Source organism: Chlamydotis macqueenii, chromosome 2 (assembly GCF_036417535.1).
Source record: "Chlamydotis macqueenii isolate bChlMac1 chromosome 2, bChlMac1.mat, whole genome shotgun sequence".
Lineage (NCBI taxonomy): Eukaryota > Metazoa > Chordata > Aves > Otidiformes > Otididae > Chlamydotis > Chlamydotis macqueenii.
Window position 1 is genome coordinate 141530256 of NC_141557.1, and position 16482 is coordinate 141546737.

Here is a 16482-nt window from a genome sequence, read left to right on the forward strand (position 1 = left end):
GTGGAGAGATCAGAATGAGATAAAGACATGTAACTCATTACTGACCCTCAACAAAGAGCAAGCAGGTCATTATGCAGCCAGTTTGTTGCCCAGGACCCAGCAGTGCTGAGGATGAAGGCAAGTGCAAAGGCTCACACACCACACTAAGTGCTTCCGGGCGTGGGCTGCTAATGCTGAGGTTCCCACAGGGAAAGGACATGGAGTACCTTATGCATCTACTTCTGCCAGATCTTCACTGCTGCTCCTGCAGCTTTCACAGCGTGAGTGCAGGCCACCTCATCCACTGTGGCATCCCAGGGTCAGAGATACTTTCCCCTTTACCATTCTGCCACTCAAAGGGAGTCACAGCTCACAGCACCCTACCCTACTTGCCACCTCACTACTCGGTAATCATGAGGTGCAGAAGAAAAGCATGATCCAAACTTTCAGCTACTTGCAAGCTGTTTGAGTTCTCCAGGAACACCATGCAACACACTAGTAGGCAGATAAATTTGAGGATCTACAAGAAAGGATGTGTTAGAGAAAATAAAAACTCAGTCCCATCTAGAAGGGTCACATTAAATATCACTATTTAATACTTAAACCAGTGGTTTCCACAGTCTTTTTTAAAAAAAAAAAAAAAAAAGAAACAAACCTGCTTTAATTTATCTTATTTGATTCTACTGAATAAGAAGCACAGTTTCATTTCATGGTCTTGGATACAAATTCCCTACTTATCTCCAACCTTTGATTACTGTTCTCTTAACCTGGCTATGTTACAACAATCAAAAAAAGACAATTATCTTAAACTGCTGGGTCTGGGTATTTTTTCCCCCTCTTTATCACATGCTTTTACCCCAGAAGGCAGAACTGTCCATGCCAGAAACGCCACACATTGTTCAGTGTTATAAATATTTGTGTTTAGCCTCTTATCAGCAAAGTATTGTTGAGACCAAAAAAAAATTTACTTACATAAAAACAAAAGGAGGAAACAGTGCAGTCTGTAAGGCAGGAGAAGACAGTGTTAAGTGAAGAAATACAAATACAGACATGTCCCTAAAACAACACAAGAGAATCCAGCATAAGTTTAATACAAATAAAGGGAAAAGCATTCATCAGTGTTGGTGATAATCCATTTAGTGAGTGCACATGGCAATCCCAACCACTTCCAAAGTGGACTGAAAAACACTTTCAAAATAAATTTGCAGCAGTGAGTCAGAAGAGTTTAGATCTTCTCCCAAGCTGCTGTTTTAATTTTGGAAAAAGCAGTACAGTCATTGCCTCAGCAGTACAGTCATTGCCTCATCTACTCAAAACAGGCACCAACACAAAAAAAAAATCCTACTACTACTTCAGTAATACTTTTCAAGATTCCTACACTTCTGCTCCTGAAATTCAGGGAACATGCCATGTAGCTAGAACTGGACACTTTCTTGTATCCCTTAATACTGCTTATTTGAATCTTCCCTTAATGCTGTCACTATTACCTGTGGTAAAATCTGAAACATCTGGAACTGCTGCCTACTCCCCACTTGCCTGCTCCAGTAGCTTGAAGAACAGCTCAGTCATTAATATAAGAATACAGAATAATACTGAGCTGATGAGGGATTTTCTTAATTTTTTTTTTGTTTTGATGAAAAGAATAGTTTTGAAAAACAAACAAGAAACCCAAAAAACCCACACCACCCAAAATAAAACCAGAAAGCCAACAAAAAACCACAAACAAACAAAACCCAAAAAAGGTATCTATTATATAGTTCCCCCACAGGAAAAGATACCTAAATTTCTTTTTTGTTCCTCCTAGTTTTCCATTAGAAAACTTAAAATTAAGTTATTTTGTTTCAACAGCAGTCAACACCAATCTGAACCCTCAGCAAGCTCTCAAGGGATTTGTTGCTCAGCTATGAAGCATGGGCCATAAAAGGAGAAAGGATGAGAACAGAGGCCCTTATTACAACATATTTGAAAAGAACAGCAGGTCAGGGGACTGAATTGCATCTTAACATTGAAAGAAAGAAAAAACAGACATCCTTGAATTAAAATTCTGTAACTTTCTATGCCAGAAATTTCCCCCAGCGGCCAGCACACGAAAGTCTGGAAGTATGGGAATTTCCCCACATGAAATTCAGATTTCTGGCCAGCTGCACTTTTGAAATAGAAGTTCATAACTAAGAAAATCAACCTGGTTTGATATAAAACAAATAACACTTTTAGAGCAGTGCTAAAGTCATAGATACTCAGTCTGACTTCTGTTGGTGTACATACACATCCAAACACATTTGAGGAATGTTACAAGCATGCATTCCTCCATTGCATGCACAAATGGTAAGTGCGTTGCAAGTGCAGAGAACGCATGGTCAGAGACAGGGGCTCTGTCCAAGAAAATGCAGCCCATGATTAGATCAGCTTTGATCCCTGGTAACACCTGCATGTTTCTGGGTTACATTTTACCTACACACTCAATAGCATACACACCACAGCTCTCTTCTTCAATCCTTTGTCTCATGCTTGCTCTTCAGAAGGAAAACCACCTTTCATCAGAATCCTTTGATGAAGGACCACATAAGAACACTGCTTTTTACCTGTTACCAGGCACTGGTTGGCTCTATTTGCTCAAGCACTCTAACTTCTCATTTGTCCTTTCACCAACACCTGAATACTTTCACTTCTAGCAAAGCTGCTGTTTACCAGCAACACGGACTGGCAGAGGTCAGCCTCTTCAATCACTAACTGCAAACCTCTGCTGCTGCTATAAAATGTCTCAGTTTTATTAATAAATGCATAATGACTGGCTGTCCTCATAGTTTCATCCTGAGTACACCACATTACTCCATGGATACTCAATACAGAGACAGACCATGATCTCAGATTACATTCAAGGATCTAGATGAGTTGCATTAAAATAAGACTGATAGAGATGTATGTGACTGACAGGGCTGTATGTACCTACTCATATCATGTTTCTCCTTTCAACACAGCCACAACAGTCTCATCTTGTTCGTTACTTCTTATAAGAACTGTGCCATTTGTCTCTGGGGGCTGGAGGTAGTGGGGCACATACTGAATCTATCTCTCCAGCTTGGTTACTAGCCAAGTTAGCAGAGTTTGGAAGAGTGGAGGAGCAAGGAGGTTATGGATTAGGCTGTTCAATTCTGCTATACAATAGTGTTGGTAAATATTTCAGCAATGTTTGATTTGAGCAAAGCATCCATTGTGCTAAGCTGCTTCCCCACGTGTTAGGAGCGCTGCTGTCCCCTGACAACTTCTGCCATGAGATTAAGTTGCTGGGGAAACAGGCAGAGCATGCCTGCTGTAAGGAGCAACCTGCAACCACCTATGCAACAGGTAAAGGTGGTGCTGGGCAAAAATGGAGGCCTGGAAAGCAGGGTTAACCTGCATGGGCTTGTCCTGACTTGAAGAGTTTGCCCTGTTAGATATGATCAGGGGGACACAGCTGGTTGGTGTGATGCTGAGCACAGATATGGATGAGTCATGTTCAGCACTGTCAGGCAGCTGCAGTACAGCCATGGGCCTTGCACAGCACTCTCACTCCAGGGAGTGCTGGTCTTGGCACACCCTTCACAACCTTGTTCAGAAGCAAAAACACATTACAAGGACCAAAAAGGTCTTAAGTTCAGTTTTATTTTTCCTTTGCATCTTCTATTTTAGTCAGTAATAAGCTCCTAGCTCAAGATATTTGTATTAAATACTACTGGTTTTAAACAAGCCAAGAAAACGAAGCAAGCACTAGCAGACTACTTGAGGACAGCTGTATTTTGTCTTATAATGAAAGACAAGAAATGATGGTGAAAAAATGTCAGCAGTACTTTTTTTCCTAAAAATACAACACCCTAGCCTAGCAATCTAATTCGCCTCTGGTTTCCTATCTTCTCATTCTATTGAAACTGAAAGTTCCTATTATAAAAGTCGCACCATTTTTACCTGCAGAGAAATCTGTGCTCAACAAACAGCTGTGGTGGCAGAAAAGCAGCTGACTGCTTCCCATTCATCGCCACTTGCAGTGTGGTCCCTCTGCCACTTCTCCCACATGAGCTGGCAGGTTGTTTGTACAAGCGTGCGCTAACTTGTTTCAGGTATCCAAGACTGACTAGTCAAAGCCAGTCCACGTCACTGACAGAAAAGGAGCATGCTATTTCATAATTTTAATTATATTTTATTCATCATCCTTCTTGCAATGTAACTACAGCAAGAGCAAGTCTGGGGTAATGCCCAGTTTTAACACTAAGCAGCAGTAACACTGAAACCCTAACTAGGTTTTCACTCCTAAGCAACATGTGGGACGCTAAGTGCTGCCTACACATCTTCAGCAACAGAGATGGAAAGAACAGTACAGAGGTGCTCTAAAGACAAACCTCACTCCATGTCTTTCAATGCTGTTACAAAAATTTTGTCACCCTGCCACAAGACATCTTACAAGTCACAGTATACTAATAAACACTGGAACATGCCTAACAAAGCCAATTTGTTGAGTGAGATTCTTTAACAGCTAGAATTAATACTCAGTCAGCCATCAGTTAACATCAGCTGAAGGCCCCGTGCACAGCTAATGACAGCGTATTCACTCCTGTCTTTCACAGAGTTATTTAATCTCTTAGGAGTTTGTTCTTTACCATAATGAAAGAACACATAAGGCACTACTGCTATTTGTATTATGAAGCAGTAATTTACCTAAGCACAACCATTTTAAGTTTAATTTGTAAACAAAAAAGCTGGAGAACCGTCTTTGCCAAGCAGTAAGCCTAAACATTATGTATGAAAATCCATTGTATTGTGGAACAGAAATTTGGGTTAATATTATGTCTTGAGAATGTACTGACCTTGCACTAATATTTAAGATGTAATTCAGTGCCTACCTTGAACTCTACAAAATAACTGACTGCTCTTGGCAGCAGTCATCACGTGCCTTAAGCAGCACACACACATATGCACATGCACTTAACCATGGATCAAGTACTGCACAAGTCACCTCTCCTCACCAGAAGGGCCTGCAGTAAAGAAAAACTTAAGTATACAATATGATTTCTGATGCTATGTTAAAAGAAATCCACAATACTGACATGCCAAAAGACATCTTTAAACATTGCAAATATGCATTTTGAAGAGTTATTTCCTGACAGAACTTTGCCAGAAAGTCAGCTGGCAGTGTTTGAGGGCAAATTACAAGCATTCCCGATAGATTCAGCTTTCTTTAGCAGACCTGTTATCAGTCTAATTAAGACTCAGCAGTAGTTCCTGGGAGTTATCTTCAGGGCTGTAACAGGCATTGGATCAGAACTAAAGAGAGACTACTTTTCACAAAATAAATCCCTAATCAGAAAGCAGTTCTTCAGTCACCGTCTTGAGCACTTCAGCGCATCTGAATTTAAGAGACTGTAAATAAACTGTATCCTTTTATTTATGAAATATATAGGGAAAACCTTCCTAGAATTTGTTAGGAATATTTCTTCACACTATTTTCTACAGCCTTTCTGAACTCCCCTTACATACCTTAATCACACATGGCAAGCGAAGAGCTCGAGTCACAAAATTCTTACTTGGTCCTTCAAAACTTCCCCTCTCTGGAAGCAAGGTTACAGCAGCACCAGCGGCATGCCAAGCATTTCCCAGAAGACTAAAGCAGCCTCCTCTCCCTGAAAATGCTGTTGGAGTCATATTGCATCCACCTGCTCCAACACACTACTATCCTCTTAAGGACCACAGCAGCTAGAGAGGCGGTAAGGGAAGAAAAGGGACACACAGCACCTTGCAGTAGTCAGACTGAAACGAGAACTCTCCAGGCTCCAAGCAAATGGAAAGTCCAGGAGCTACACTAGACCAGGACTAAGCAGAAGACAAATATCCTGTTTCTTAGTAGGGCTCATTACTTTCAGCTCCACACCATGCTAACTGAACTCATCAGCTGTCAGGCTGAAGTCAGCCTGCATCCAGGTAGCACAGGCAGAGCTTCCAACCATTTGCAAAACTGGGTAAACACACTTAAGAGTTCTTCAGGAGTCATGACTGTGCCCTTATTTTACACTTATGACAAAGTTATCATTATAGAAGCTAGCATATATGCTCATAAAATTTGATAATTATTCTCTCCTCCCCTCCTCCTACTCTCTTCCTTCAGATGCCCATCCCTGCCAAAGAAAGATTATACATGTCAGGACCACATTAAAATATATTTCAAAACTCATCTAGGTTGCAACAACATGCCAGATTCTGCCCATCACTACAGTTGCAAGATAAGAGAACACAACATTTTTCACAGCAGTCATCAATACACTTATCAGTCCAAAGCACTGACACTATCAAAAACCATTTACAGTTGCAAAACCCAAGAATGTGTGTAATCCTTCTATTGAGCTCTCACAAAGACTCTTCTGGGAACTATTTAGAGGCAAAAGATTCATCAGATATGCCACAGGATATAAAAACAAAGCCAATAGTTCTTTCCATGTGAGAAACAAGTTTGTACACGGACAAAACAATAGCAATACTATTATTATTGCCACCCAGGCTTCACAGAGAGCACTCTGTCATCAGAACTTGCTGCTTTACAAGACAGACCAATACGCTAAGAACACAAGGAAAGGAAGATAGCAAAGGAAGCTTTGAACTCAGGAGGTAGGATAATATTTCAGCTCTTTCATATAACAAGCTATTTGGCTGAAAAATGCAAAACTTACCTGCTGTAGCTTTCGGAAAAAACCTATGAAGACATCACTTTTGATAATACTTGAATCCAAAGTAACTGAAAAACAAGAGGAAAAGGGGCAGGGAGGAAACCAAACTTAGCCAAAAGATTAAAAACATGACTAGTGTAATAATGTATGTGTAATGACTAGTGTAATGATGATGTAACCAAGATGTATACAGCATGACTTTTGGTTAAACCACCGGCGCTACTTTACCCATCCTTTGGTTTCTGCACAGCTACCTTTACTAGCCCATTGTTAAATCACTGAAGCCGCAAACAGTGCAAGATATATGTACTGTTGCTATTCTCCCAAAGCAAGACTACAGTAGGATTCTTGGCCACATAAGTCCATGGTTACTCATGACCAGTAACTCTAAAAGGAACTGTTAAATATTCCAGTGAAAAAAAAAAAAAAAAAGATAAGATAATCACTAAGCAAGATTTTAAAGACTAATCTGGAGTTTGTTTTGTAAGTCCTGGCATAAAGAATCTGAAGCCAGAGGCTACAAAACCTCTTTAAGCTCATTCCCTCACACACTTTTTCTTGGGTAGTTGAAATGGTTGTATTTTTTTATTTCTTGGCTTACATGAAACTCACCAGAGGCATTCCAGGGAACCTGCAGATCTGGTTTATAACACAATACGTTGCGCCTGAAATTCAGTTTTTCTACAAACTCTTATTTTGTTATAATTCGCACAAGTCTGCCTGGAGAGCCTTGAAGAGAAGATATTTAAGCAGACCCCAGTTCCATACTACATTTCTACCAGTCCAAGTGCCTGTCTTTCCTGCCTCCCTCTTTTACCCACCAGCCATGAGTTCTCACACCCAGCCGTGTGTCAGCTCTGGCAGTTGTGCAGCAGCAGAGACCAATGGCTCAGCTCACTGATCCAGAAAAGACTACAGGCTGCCACCAGAACGAGAAGTTTGGTTAAGTTTACTGTGAAACTGCACCCTTACATTTGGGGAAAGCTGCAGAAAGGCAGCCACTTCAGAAATAAGAGAAATACGATATGCTGCTGTTCTAGAGCCAGTGAATCAGAGATGACAGGGCTGCAATGCTTAGCCTCAGCCTTTTAAGTACACTCTTCCTGAGCTCAGTGTAGAAGGTAAAGCACCTTGCAGTCACACTTGTAGACACAACCTCAAAGGTTTCCGCTTATCAGGTTGTAATACAAGCTTACCATTCTGAAGGTACTGCTCCAGCTGAGACCGTCTCTCATCTGCCATTGACTTGGTCATTGCCAGGTAAAACTTTGGAGGGAAAGGAGGCACAGCACTCCCGAAAAGCCGCCTCAGCTGCAAAACAGCCAAAGGAAAGCTCTGCATCAGTGAAGAAGTATTTCATAGTTTCCAAGGAGTTTTCAACACTCTTGTTTTGACAGCAAGACATCATGACCTGCTAAGGGCATGGGTATACCCACCCAGCACCTCCCGATGGCCCTTAGCAAGGACAAAGCCTTTGCCCAAGCAGTCACCAAAAGACAGCCCAAGTGAGCAACCTCTTTGCATGGGTTTCTTGTTTTTACAGTCTTACCACTTCTGAGCTCCTGCTCTGAGTCAAAGAAGTAACATTTTATTAACTCTATCAGCTAGGTCTTACACACCTCACGGACAAACAAGATATGGTTACAGATGTCTCCTCTTCCCAGTGCATCCATACAGGATTTCTTGGATCTATATACACAGAACTACTTCGTAAGAGCTGGTGACTTCCACCCTTGACTTGTGCTACCTCAGAGGCTGTTATTATTTTGTCCATGAGAGATAATATCTTTTATCAGATCATCTAATATTGTCAAAGGAAAAAAAAACAGCAAAAACCAGAGAATCTTTCAGGAACATAAACTATCTGAACGTTTGATTCTTCCTCCAGCTACATCAGCTGGCAAATAAGAGCATAATGTCTCTGTACAAACCCTATCTCATTTAGAAAGAGAACTGAAAGGACTAGAGAACCACAATTACATTATCTTACAACAACATAAGATAGTTCCAGTACAGGTTTGGGCAGTAGTTGATCACTTGGAAGTGTAAAAATTCTCTGCTGTTGGCAAATGTTCGCCAACGACACCAAGCTGTGTGGTGCCATTGACACGCTGGAGGGGAGAGATGCCACCTGGAGAGGTGGGCCTGTGCAAACCTCATGACGTTCAACCAGGCCAAGTGCAAAGTCCTGCACATGGGTTCTGGCAATCCCAGGCACAAATACAGGCTGGGCAGAGAATGGATCAAGACCAGCCCTGAGGAGAGGGACTTGGGAGTGATGGTGGATGAGAAGCTAAACATGAGCCAGCAGCGTGTGCTTGCAGCTCAGAAGGCCAACCGCATCCTAGGCTGCATCAAAAGAAGTGTGGCCAGCAGGTCAAGGGAGGTGATTCTGCACCTCTGCTCTGCTCTCGTTAGACCCCACCTGCAGTAGTGTCCACTTCTGGAGCACCTAACATAAGGACGTGGACCTGCTGGAGAGGGTCCAGAGGAGGGCCATGAAGATGAGAGGGCAAGAGCACCTCTCCTGTGAGGACAGGCTGAGAGAGTTGGGGCTGTTCAGCCTGGAAAAGAGGAGGCTCTTGGGAGACCTTATAGTGGTCTTCCAGTACCTTAAGGCGGCCTACAGGAAAGACGGAGAGACACTCTTCAGTAGGGCCTGTTGTGACAGGACTAGAGGTAATGGTTTTAAAAGAGAGGGAGGTAGATTCTGATGAGATATTAGGAAAAATTTTTTTACACTGAGGGTGGTAGAACACTGGAACAGGTTGCCCAGAAAGGTGGTGGATGCCCCATCCCTTAAAACGTTCAAGGTCAGGTTGGATGAGGCTCTGAGCAACCTGATCTAGTCGGGGATGTCCCTGTTCCTTGCAGGGGGGTTGGACTAGATGACCTTTGAAGGTCTCTTCCAACCCAAACCATTCTATGATTCTATGATTCAAAGTTATCTCAAGAGAAGGAGGAGCTATGTTTACCATCCCAATATGCACATTACGAAACACAGAAAAATACAGCAAGTTTGCCTTGAACTTTCCTTCACCTAAATCAAAACAATATGGCATCTAATCAGTGATATGAGACTTCTATAGTATGCTGAGACATTACTACCAAATAAATTTTCAGCACTAGTTTCAACTTAGCAATTAGTGTCCCTAAATCCTGTGAAAGATGACATTTTCCCTCTGGCCCCAGTTGCCCAAGTCTTTTACATGACTTCAACAGCTGAAGTCTGAAGAAAAAAAGTTTACTACTGCAAGAATTAGCAATACCTTTTCCTGCCCGTTGGCTAAAAACAGGAGTGAGACATTCTCACAGCTTCACTTTCCCTACATGGGCTACACACTGCTATTTCTGAGTTCCTGATTATTAGATACGTGTGAATCACTCCGAGATACGCAGCATAAAAGAGTCAGATAACACCACACGCTTTGGTTTAGTTTTTGTTTTTAGTTTTGTTTAGTAACAGCTAGTATAGAGTGCTTTTTATCTTTAAAGTCCTTCACAGATGTGATCTTCCCCCAGAGACTGAAAAATACTATCCCTGCTCTACAGGCAGGCAAAACTGAGGACATACAGCAAAAAATTTGCCTGAAGTCAGAGCACCATTGACAACAAGGAGGTCCTCTTCTCCCTCTGTGTTCAGGCCATGCCTCACCTGCACAAAGCTGCACTGTTATCATTGGTTTGCACAAGCTGAGACTCTTGCCTACTCTAAAAAAAAAAATTAATTCACCTCAGTGCTGGCTGCCTGGTAAGTTTCTTGAAATGCAATTGTGTGTCCTCAGAATTTGGACTACACAGAAGCAAAACTTCTCCCATCTGATTAGACTTTTTCACATCTCAAAGAATTAAAGAAAAATGCCCGTAAACAAAGTGTATATTTGTGTACAGTGTTGAAATTCCACCAGACTATCAGCCATCAGCATTAAATTTCATTCTAGCAGAACAAAACTAGCAAATATTCGTTTTCCCAAAACCAATAGCCTAGGCTACATCTTAAACACAAGTCAACAACAACACTGTACCTGGTGGTGCCAGGTGCCAACTGCCTGCTGCCCTACCAGACCAAAGCCACCGTAAGAGATGGGTTCCCTACCCCAAATCTGCTTCTAACCTTTGTTTTTTTTGGAGGATCTAGGCTCATTTCTGCAACCTAAAGCCACTCCACAGAAGGCACACATCTCAGCCCTGAGCCAGGGTGCCCTGTGCAGCACCATTTTCTCCTGACTGCACTTACTTGACCAGACAGGTACTTCCAAGCCATCCTGCTCCACAAGCAGTCCAAGGGGACAAGCCCCATTCTTTGGCCTCTCTACATGCCTGACCAAGCAGCTTCTTTGCAGACACTAAGTGCAGCTCCCATCAACAACACACGGAAGCTGCTTGGGCCTGTCCTGCCCCACAGCTGACAATCCAGCACTGAGGCTGGGCACAGCTCCCCATCCCACAGGCAGCTTCAAGAGTAAAAAGCCCTCAGGAGACTGGATCATGAAAACACACTTAAAGCTGACTGTGCTAGAAGCCCAGACAGGATGTTCCAACCTAGTAGAAGAGGTACTTAATATTCCTCCAAGATTTACACCTAAAAGAGATAGGAGCAGCTTCCCTAAATATGACAGTTTTAAGCTTTAAGAGCTAATCTCTCCAAAAAGGGGAGTAAAGACACACACCATAGCTGGTGCTGTTCCTTTTTCATCTTTCTGCAATAAATATTTCCCCTCCTCAGCAGGAGATATCATCAGTTTTAAAGTGTAGCTGACCAGAATTAATCATCTCCTACTTAGTCTAATCCCACAGGTCTGCTTTTTGGTGTCAGGTCCTGCTTATGCTGTCTAGACGAGCTGTTTCACCCAGGGCCACGCTCTGTGATAGGTGTGCAGATGCCAAACTCAGATAGAGCACCAGAAACAAAACTGCTAACCGGAAAAAAACAGCAGCATTATAACTATAAAGCTATTATGTATGGATTATATACAGAATGAACAGGCCTCTGGGCATTTCCTTCTTAGTTACCTGATTAAAAAAAAGGAGACACCATTCTAAGATTAAAAATGCTTAAACATATTTCATGTGAAAATTAAAATACATATATGCAGAAACTATCCAAGCAATCAAAGGCATGAGACTATTCTGGTACATAACTAGCTAGATGAAGTTTAAAAAAAAACCAAAAACATTTTCTATATTTAATTCCTTTTCACCAATCATTTTATTGCAATTAACAGATTTTTAGAACTATTTTCCCAACAGCCATTCATACCAATCACAGATGCTGCTGACTCAGTAGAGGCTGGCATCATGATCAGAATCCATGAGTGTTTCATTTCACTCTTAACCCTACAGCGGAGACTTCCTATTTACTCCCTGTTGAAGTAAACCAGTGAATACTTCAACAATTGGAAGAAATCTGTTCCTTCCAGTCCTACAATAGAACATAGGTTCATTATTACATTTGAACAAATGCAAACAGCACAACATCACAAAGGTGGAAACCAATGAGAGCCTGTGTCTTTAGCAACTGTTCAATTTTGAGGAAATCCAGTAACGTTTTTAGTGCATAAACCACTGTCCAGGTAATCTCTAGCCTCACTCCAGAAGATCCTGTCACTTGTTATTCTTGCAAGCACGCCTCACCTCTCTATAAGCAGAATAAAGACCCACAGCTCTATTAGGGGTGCTCTGGTGAGCATGGAGTCTCCACAGAACTGAAGCCAGAGGAGAACACAGCTACAGTACAGTGAGCACTGCCCAGCTGTCCTTGCATGAATCTAGGGCCAAAGCTTAGATCCTTAAAATGCACATTCACCTGCCATTGACACTCCTGCTGAAGCTGCAGTCATTCACAGATAATGCCTACACAAATCTTAGTCCAGCAAGTGCAAACAATAAGGAACACTGCCCAACATGTATGGTGTTCACCCTGAGCAAAGGGATACTGGTTCTCCAGCTGTCCTTCCTACTGCCAATAACACCTAAATACTCAAGACAAAAGGGAACCAAAACTGGATTTCCCACAATTGAATGCTCTAGCTAGCTCCTAAAAGAACGGGGCAAAAGGGGAGAAGGCAGAGCCACCTCTGGACCCTCTTATGGCCAACACAAAGCCCCATCTCCCAGAGGAAGTTCAAGGGAGTAAACCCTCAGACCAACACAGGCACCTTCCAGCAATCCACAGCCAACTACCTGTCTTCACAAGAGGAGATTAGCTGAAGTTGCACTGCTCTCCTCGGCATCTCTGTCAGCCCTACCTAAACAGCTTCTTCCAAGCAAGATCTCTTTTAGGATATCATGCTTGTTGTTCACACCTCCCTCTATAACACTTGCCTCGGGTACTCAGCTTAAGGCTGTGAATCTCATTTGGAGGTAAGGAAATACTGCTGAGTTCATATACCTGCACCTCCCCATTCAATAGTGTAGCCAAAGCCTCATATGCTCTGTTACACTACGCTACCTACTACCAGTTTCTGAACAGTTGCTCCCTTCAGACAGTCCTTTTGTAGAAAACAACTGCTCTGGGAGACAGTGAGGAACAGTTTCTGTCAAACAACAGAAGCACTCTCAGAACATAAAGTGATGGGGAGCAGGAAAATGCACAGCAAGAGGAAAAGACACAAGAGAAAAGAGGCAGGTAAGGCACAGCATCACAAACAAAAATTATGTGTCCTGATTTTGTGTCACAAGTTAGGAGAAGAGCTTGTAGAGGTTGAATAGCAGTGCTTTAGAAATTGTCACCCTGAAGATCAGAGGCACAACTAGTCCTGCATCACATCCAGAGTACTGTTCAAGAAATACCATCAATCAAGTATAATTATTCAGAAATCTGTCCATGAGGGAAGCTTTTTTCTAATTCACATCCTGCATCCATCACAGAATTCTTGCATCTGTGAGGCTTTGTGAACACCACATGCAATCTGGTGAGAAGGGTGAAATTACTGTATCCTGGAGTTTAAGACTTCTTATATGTGTGCATTTTTCTATCTTACCAGAGTATTTCAAGGAAAATAAGCAGAACGGGACATAATAATTATAGACGAGCAACCTCATGTAAGTATAGGGAAGAAAATTAAGGGACAGCAGTGTAGTTGTTAAGCTTCAAGACCAAGTATGGCAGCTACCAACAGCAGGAATTAAAAATAAAAAATCAGCTAACAAGTTGTAAAGCCCAGCAAGAGGCAAACTTTTAGTTACAGAGGATGCAGAGAAGGAAGAGATTTTGCTGAGAGCATTAATGAAGTTAAAACCTCTTGAGCAAGAAACAGTAAGCTTTAAAGAAAAAGCAAGCAAATACATAAGCTGTTTCATTAGCTCAGATCTGTTATCCAAAATGCTCCATTAATCAAAGCAAAATATTACTGTGAGAGCTCCCACAAGGAGAAGAATTGCAGAGCCAGAGCACAAGAGCACACCTCAGCAAACATTGCTTCACATGGCAGCCCTGCTGCTGACTCAACGGCATTTTAGCTGCGCTACTCCAACTGTTTGTGCTGTCACACAGAGCTGGGAAAGACGGACTGATCCCCAGCAGTCCATCATCCCCATCCTTGCCTGAAAATCTGCTCCAGAGTGGCCCCATGACTTCAACGGAGAGCACAGGAAGGAGCTTGCCAGAAAAAGGAGCATGCACCTAAACCACTACCATGAGAAGCATTCATCAAACAGGGACCTAAAGTAGAGCTGTCAAGGTAAATTAAGGCTGCTTAGCAGGGATAACAGTGTGCACTCAGACTGACAAAAGAGCTGGCAGAGATTTCACTTGGAGCCAAGGACTGGCAAAGGCCAGAAAGATCAGGCTAGCAAGGAGAAAGCTGGTGGCCACTCTGCCTCCACAGAAAAGCTCGATGTCACATGCTCCCTTTTATCTTCCCAAGAAAACCAGAGGAAGGATAGAGGGGAAGGGATAAAGGCAATTTGGTCAAGAAACAGAAAAAAAGCAGACACATAAACAGGCAGATTCAGCCTGAAATAATCCGCTTCCATTATTTGGGACCATGTATTATTCCCTGATGCCCATTTTATCTTGAAATACTCCAGGCCTGTGTCCAGCTGTTTTGTAATTGCCTCTGGGGAAAGGGTCACTCTTGAGGTAGGTACTTCGGAAATTTAGGCCAAAAGATCCAAGACTTGGTTAACCCCTGGCGTGTCCAAAAAACCCTGCAACTCTATACACTTTCTAGAGTTGTTCATAGGATTAAAGACCCCAGTAAAGCAGTTGCACCTGTCTCCCAGAGGCCAAGGAAAAGAGGCACTAGAAGCCCCCAACCATTAAGCCAGTTTACCAAGACCTTCTGCCATGTCCCTTGTTTTTTGGGGTTTTTTTTTTTGTTGTTGTTGTTGGTTGGTTTTTTTGTGGGTTTTTTTTGTGTGTGTGTGGGTTTTTTTTGTTTGTGTGTTTTTTTGGTTTTTTTTTTTGGATCTGCCTCTCAGTTGCTGCTGGATTTCACCCCGCAAACACAGCTGCCCCACAAGCAGCAGCTCTGCCCCTCCACCAGCACAGCATCATGAGGAGGGGGCACGGGGCAGGGTGTGAGGGCAGGGCACAGGCTGGGGCCAGGCACATTCCTACGGTGTCAGCGGAAAGGAAGGCTTCAACAATATGGATTTAGAATCCTAGAACAGTTTGGGGTTGAAGGGACCTTTAAAGGTCATCCAGTCCAACCCCCCTGCAAGGAGCAGGGACATCCCCAACCAGATCAGGTTGCTCAGAGCCCTGTCCAACCTGGCCTTGAATGTTTCCAGGGATGGGGCATCTACCACCTCTCTGGGCAACCTGTGCCAGTGTTCTACCACCCTCAGTGTAAAAATTTTTTTCCTAATATCCAATCTGAACCTACCTCCCTCTATTTTAAAACCATTACCCATTTAAAACCATTTGGGCAGGAACAACTCGATGTCCCCATCCCCACTGGGCCTGTGAGGGCCGGGAGAGCTCCTCCTGCTCCACAGCCCTCACCGTGGCCCGGCCTGGCTGCGGGCTCGACCGCGGGGCCCGACCGTCGCCCGCACTTCAGCAGGCCGCCCCCACCGAGCCCTCCCCGGCCCCTCCAGCCGCCCCTCACCTGCCCGTCCCAGCGGCGGAGCTGGCTGTACCGCGCCTTGCCGAGCAGGAAGCCCTCCAGGCACACCGAGTACAGCTGCAAGCACACCACCGATCAGACCCGCGCCCGGCCCGCACCGGCCCCCCGCCGCCCGCTCCCCGCCCCGCGCCCACCACGTAGCGCCCCCCGCGCCTCTCCCGCAGCTCCTCGGCGGCGGTGATGCTGAAGTGCAGCTTCATGGCGGGACCGGGCCGGGCCCGCACGGCAGCGGCGGGCTGCGGGAGGCGCAGGTGTGAGCAAGGCGCGACGCCAGGGGGCGCTGCCGTAGGCACAGAGGCGGAAAGGCCCCTCAGGCGCAGCCTCGGCGGCTTTTATTTGAAATCCCCCTAGAAAAAGGGGCGGCTCTGCCCCGGGGGAGGGGGCGTGGGGGGTCTTGTTGGGATTCAGGGGCAACGTGCGCATGGAATTAATGCCCCAAGCGGTGCCTGCGGGGGAAGCAGTCCGGCTGGGTGGGCGGCAGGGTGACCTGGTGCCCAGCGGGGACGGAGCTGGCCAAGTGCGAATAGCGCTGGGAAGGGGAGTGCGAAGTGATAATTCACTACCAAGTGGTGATAATTCACTGTTTTTCAAGGCACGAGAACTCGGGACTGTCTGGCGAAAGGGGTATGCAGCAGGTTTGTAGGAAAATAAAATCCTTTTTTCACCCAGTGCCTTCCTAGAAGTCAAATACAGTTAAAATGGCAGACCCATCTCTGGCCTGGGACTTTTGCTTATCACTA

At 44.0% G+C, this 16482-nt stretch overlaps 1 protein-coding gene across 2 annotated transcripts in view; it reads right to left on the reverse strand.

Annotated features, from left to right (window-relative positions):
- The window catches only part of SNX31 (sorting nexin 31), a 32915-nt gene extending 16943 nt beyond the window's left edge, over nucleotides 1-15972 (reverse strand). The window contains exons 1-4 of one of the 2 annotated variants that reach the window (XM_086742507.1): nucleotides 15877-15972; nucleotides 15756-15799; nucleotides 7865-7974; nucleotides 6672-6736 (exon numbers count right to left, since the gene is read on the reverse strand). In XM_086742507.1, coding sequence (XP_086598633.1) covers nucleotides 6672-6736; nucleotides 7865-7974; nucleotides 15756-15799; nucleotides 15877-15942 — 285 coding nt within the window. In that variant the 5' untranslated portion in view covers nucleotides 15943-15972. Of the gene's footprint in view, nucleotides 1-6671; nucleotides 6737-7864; nucleotides 7980-15724; nucleotides 15800-15876 lie in introns of both variants that reach the window. The other variant, XM_086742506.1, reaches the window with a different exon arrangement.
- Between the last annotated feature and the right edge of the window lie 510 nt (nucleotides 15973-16482).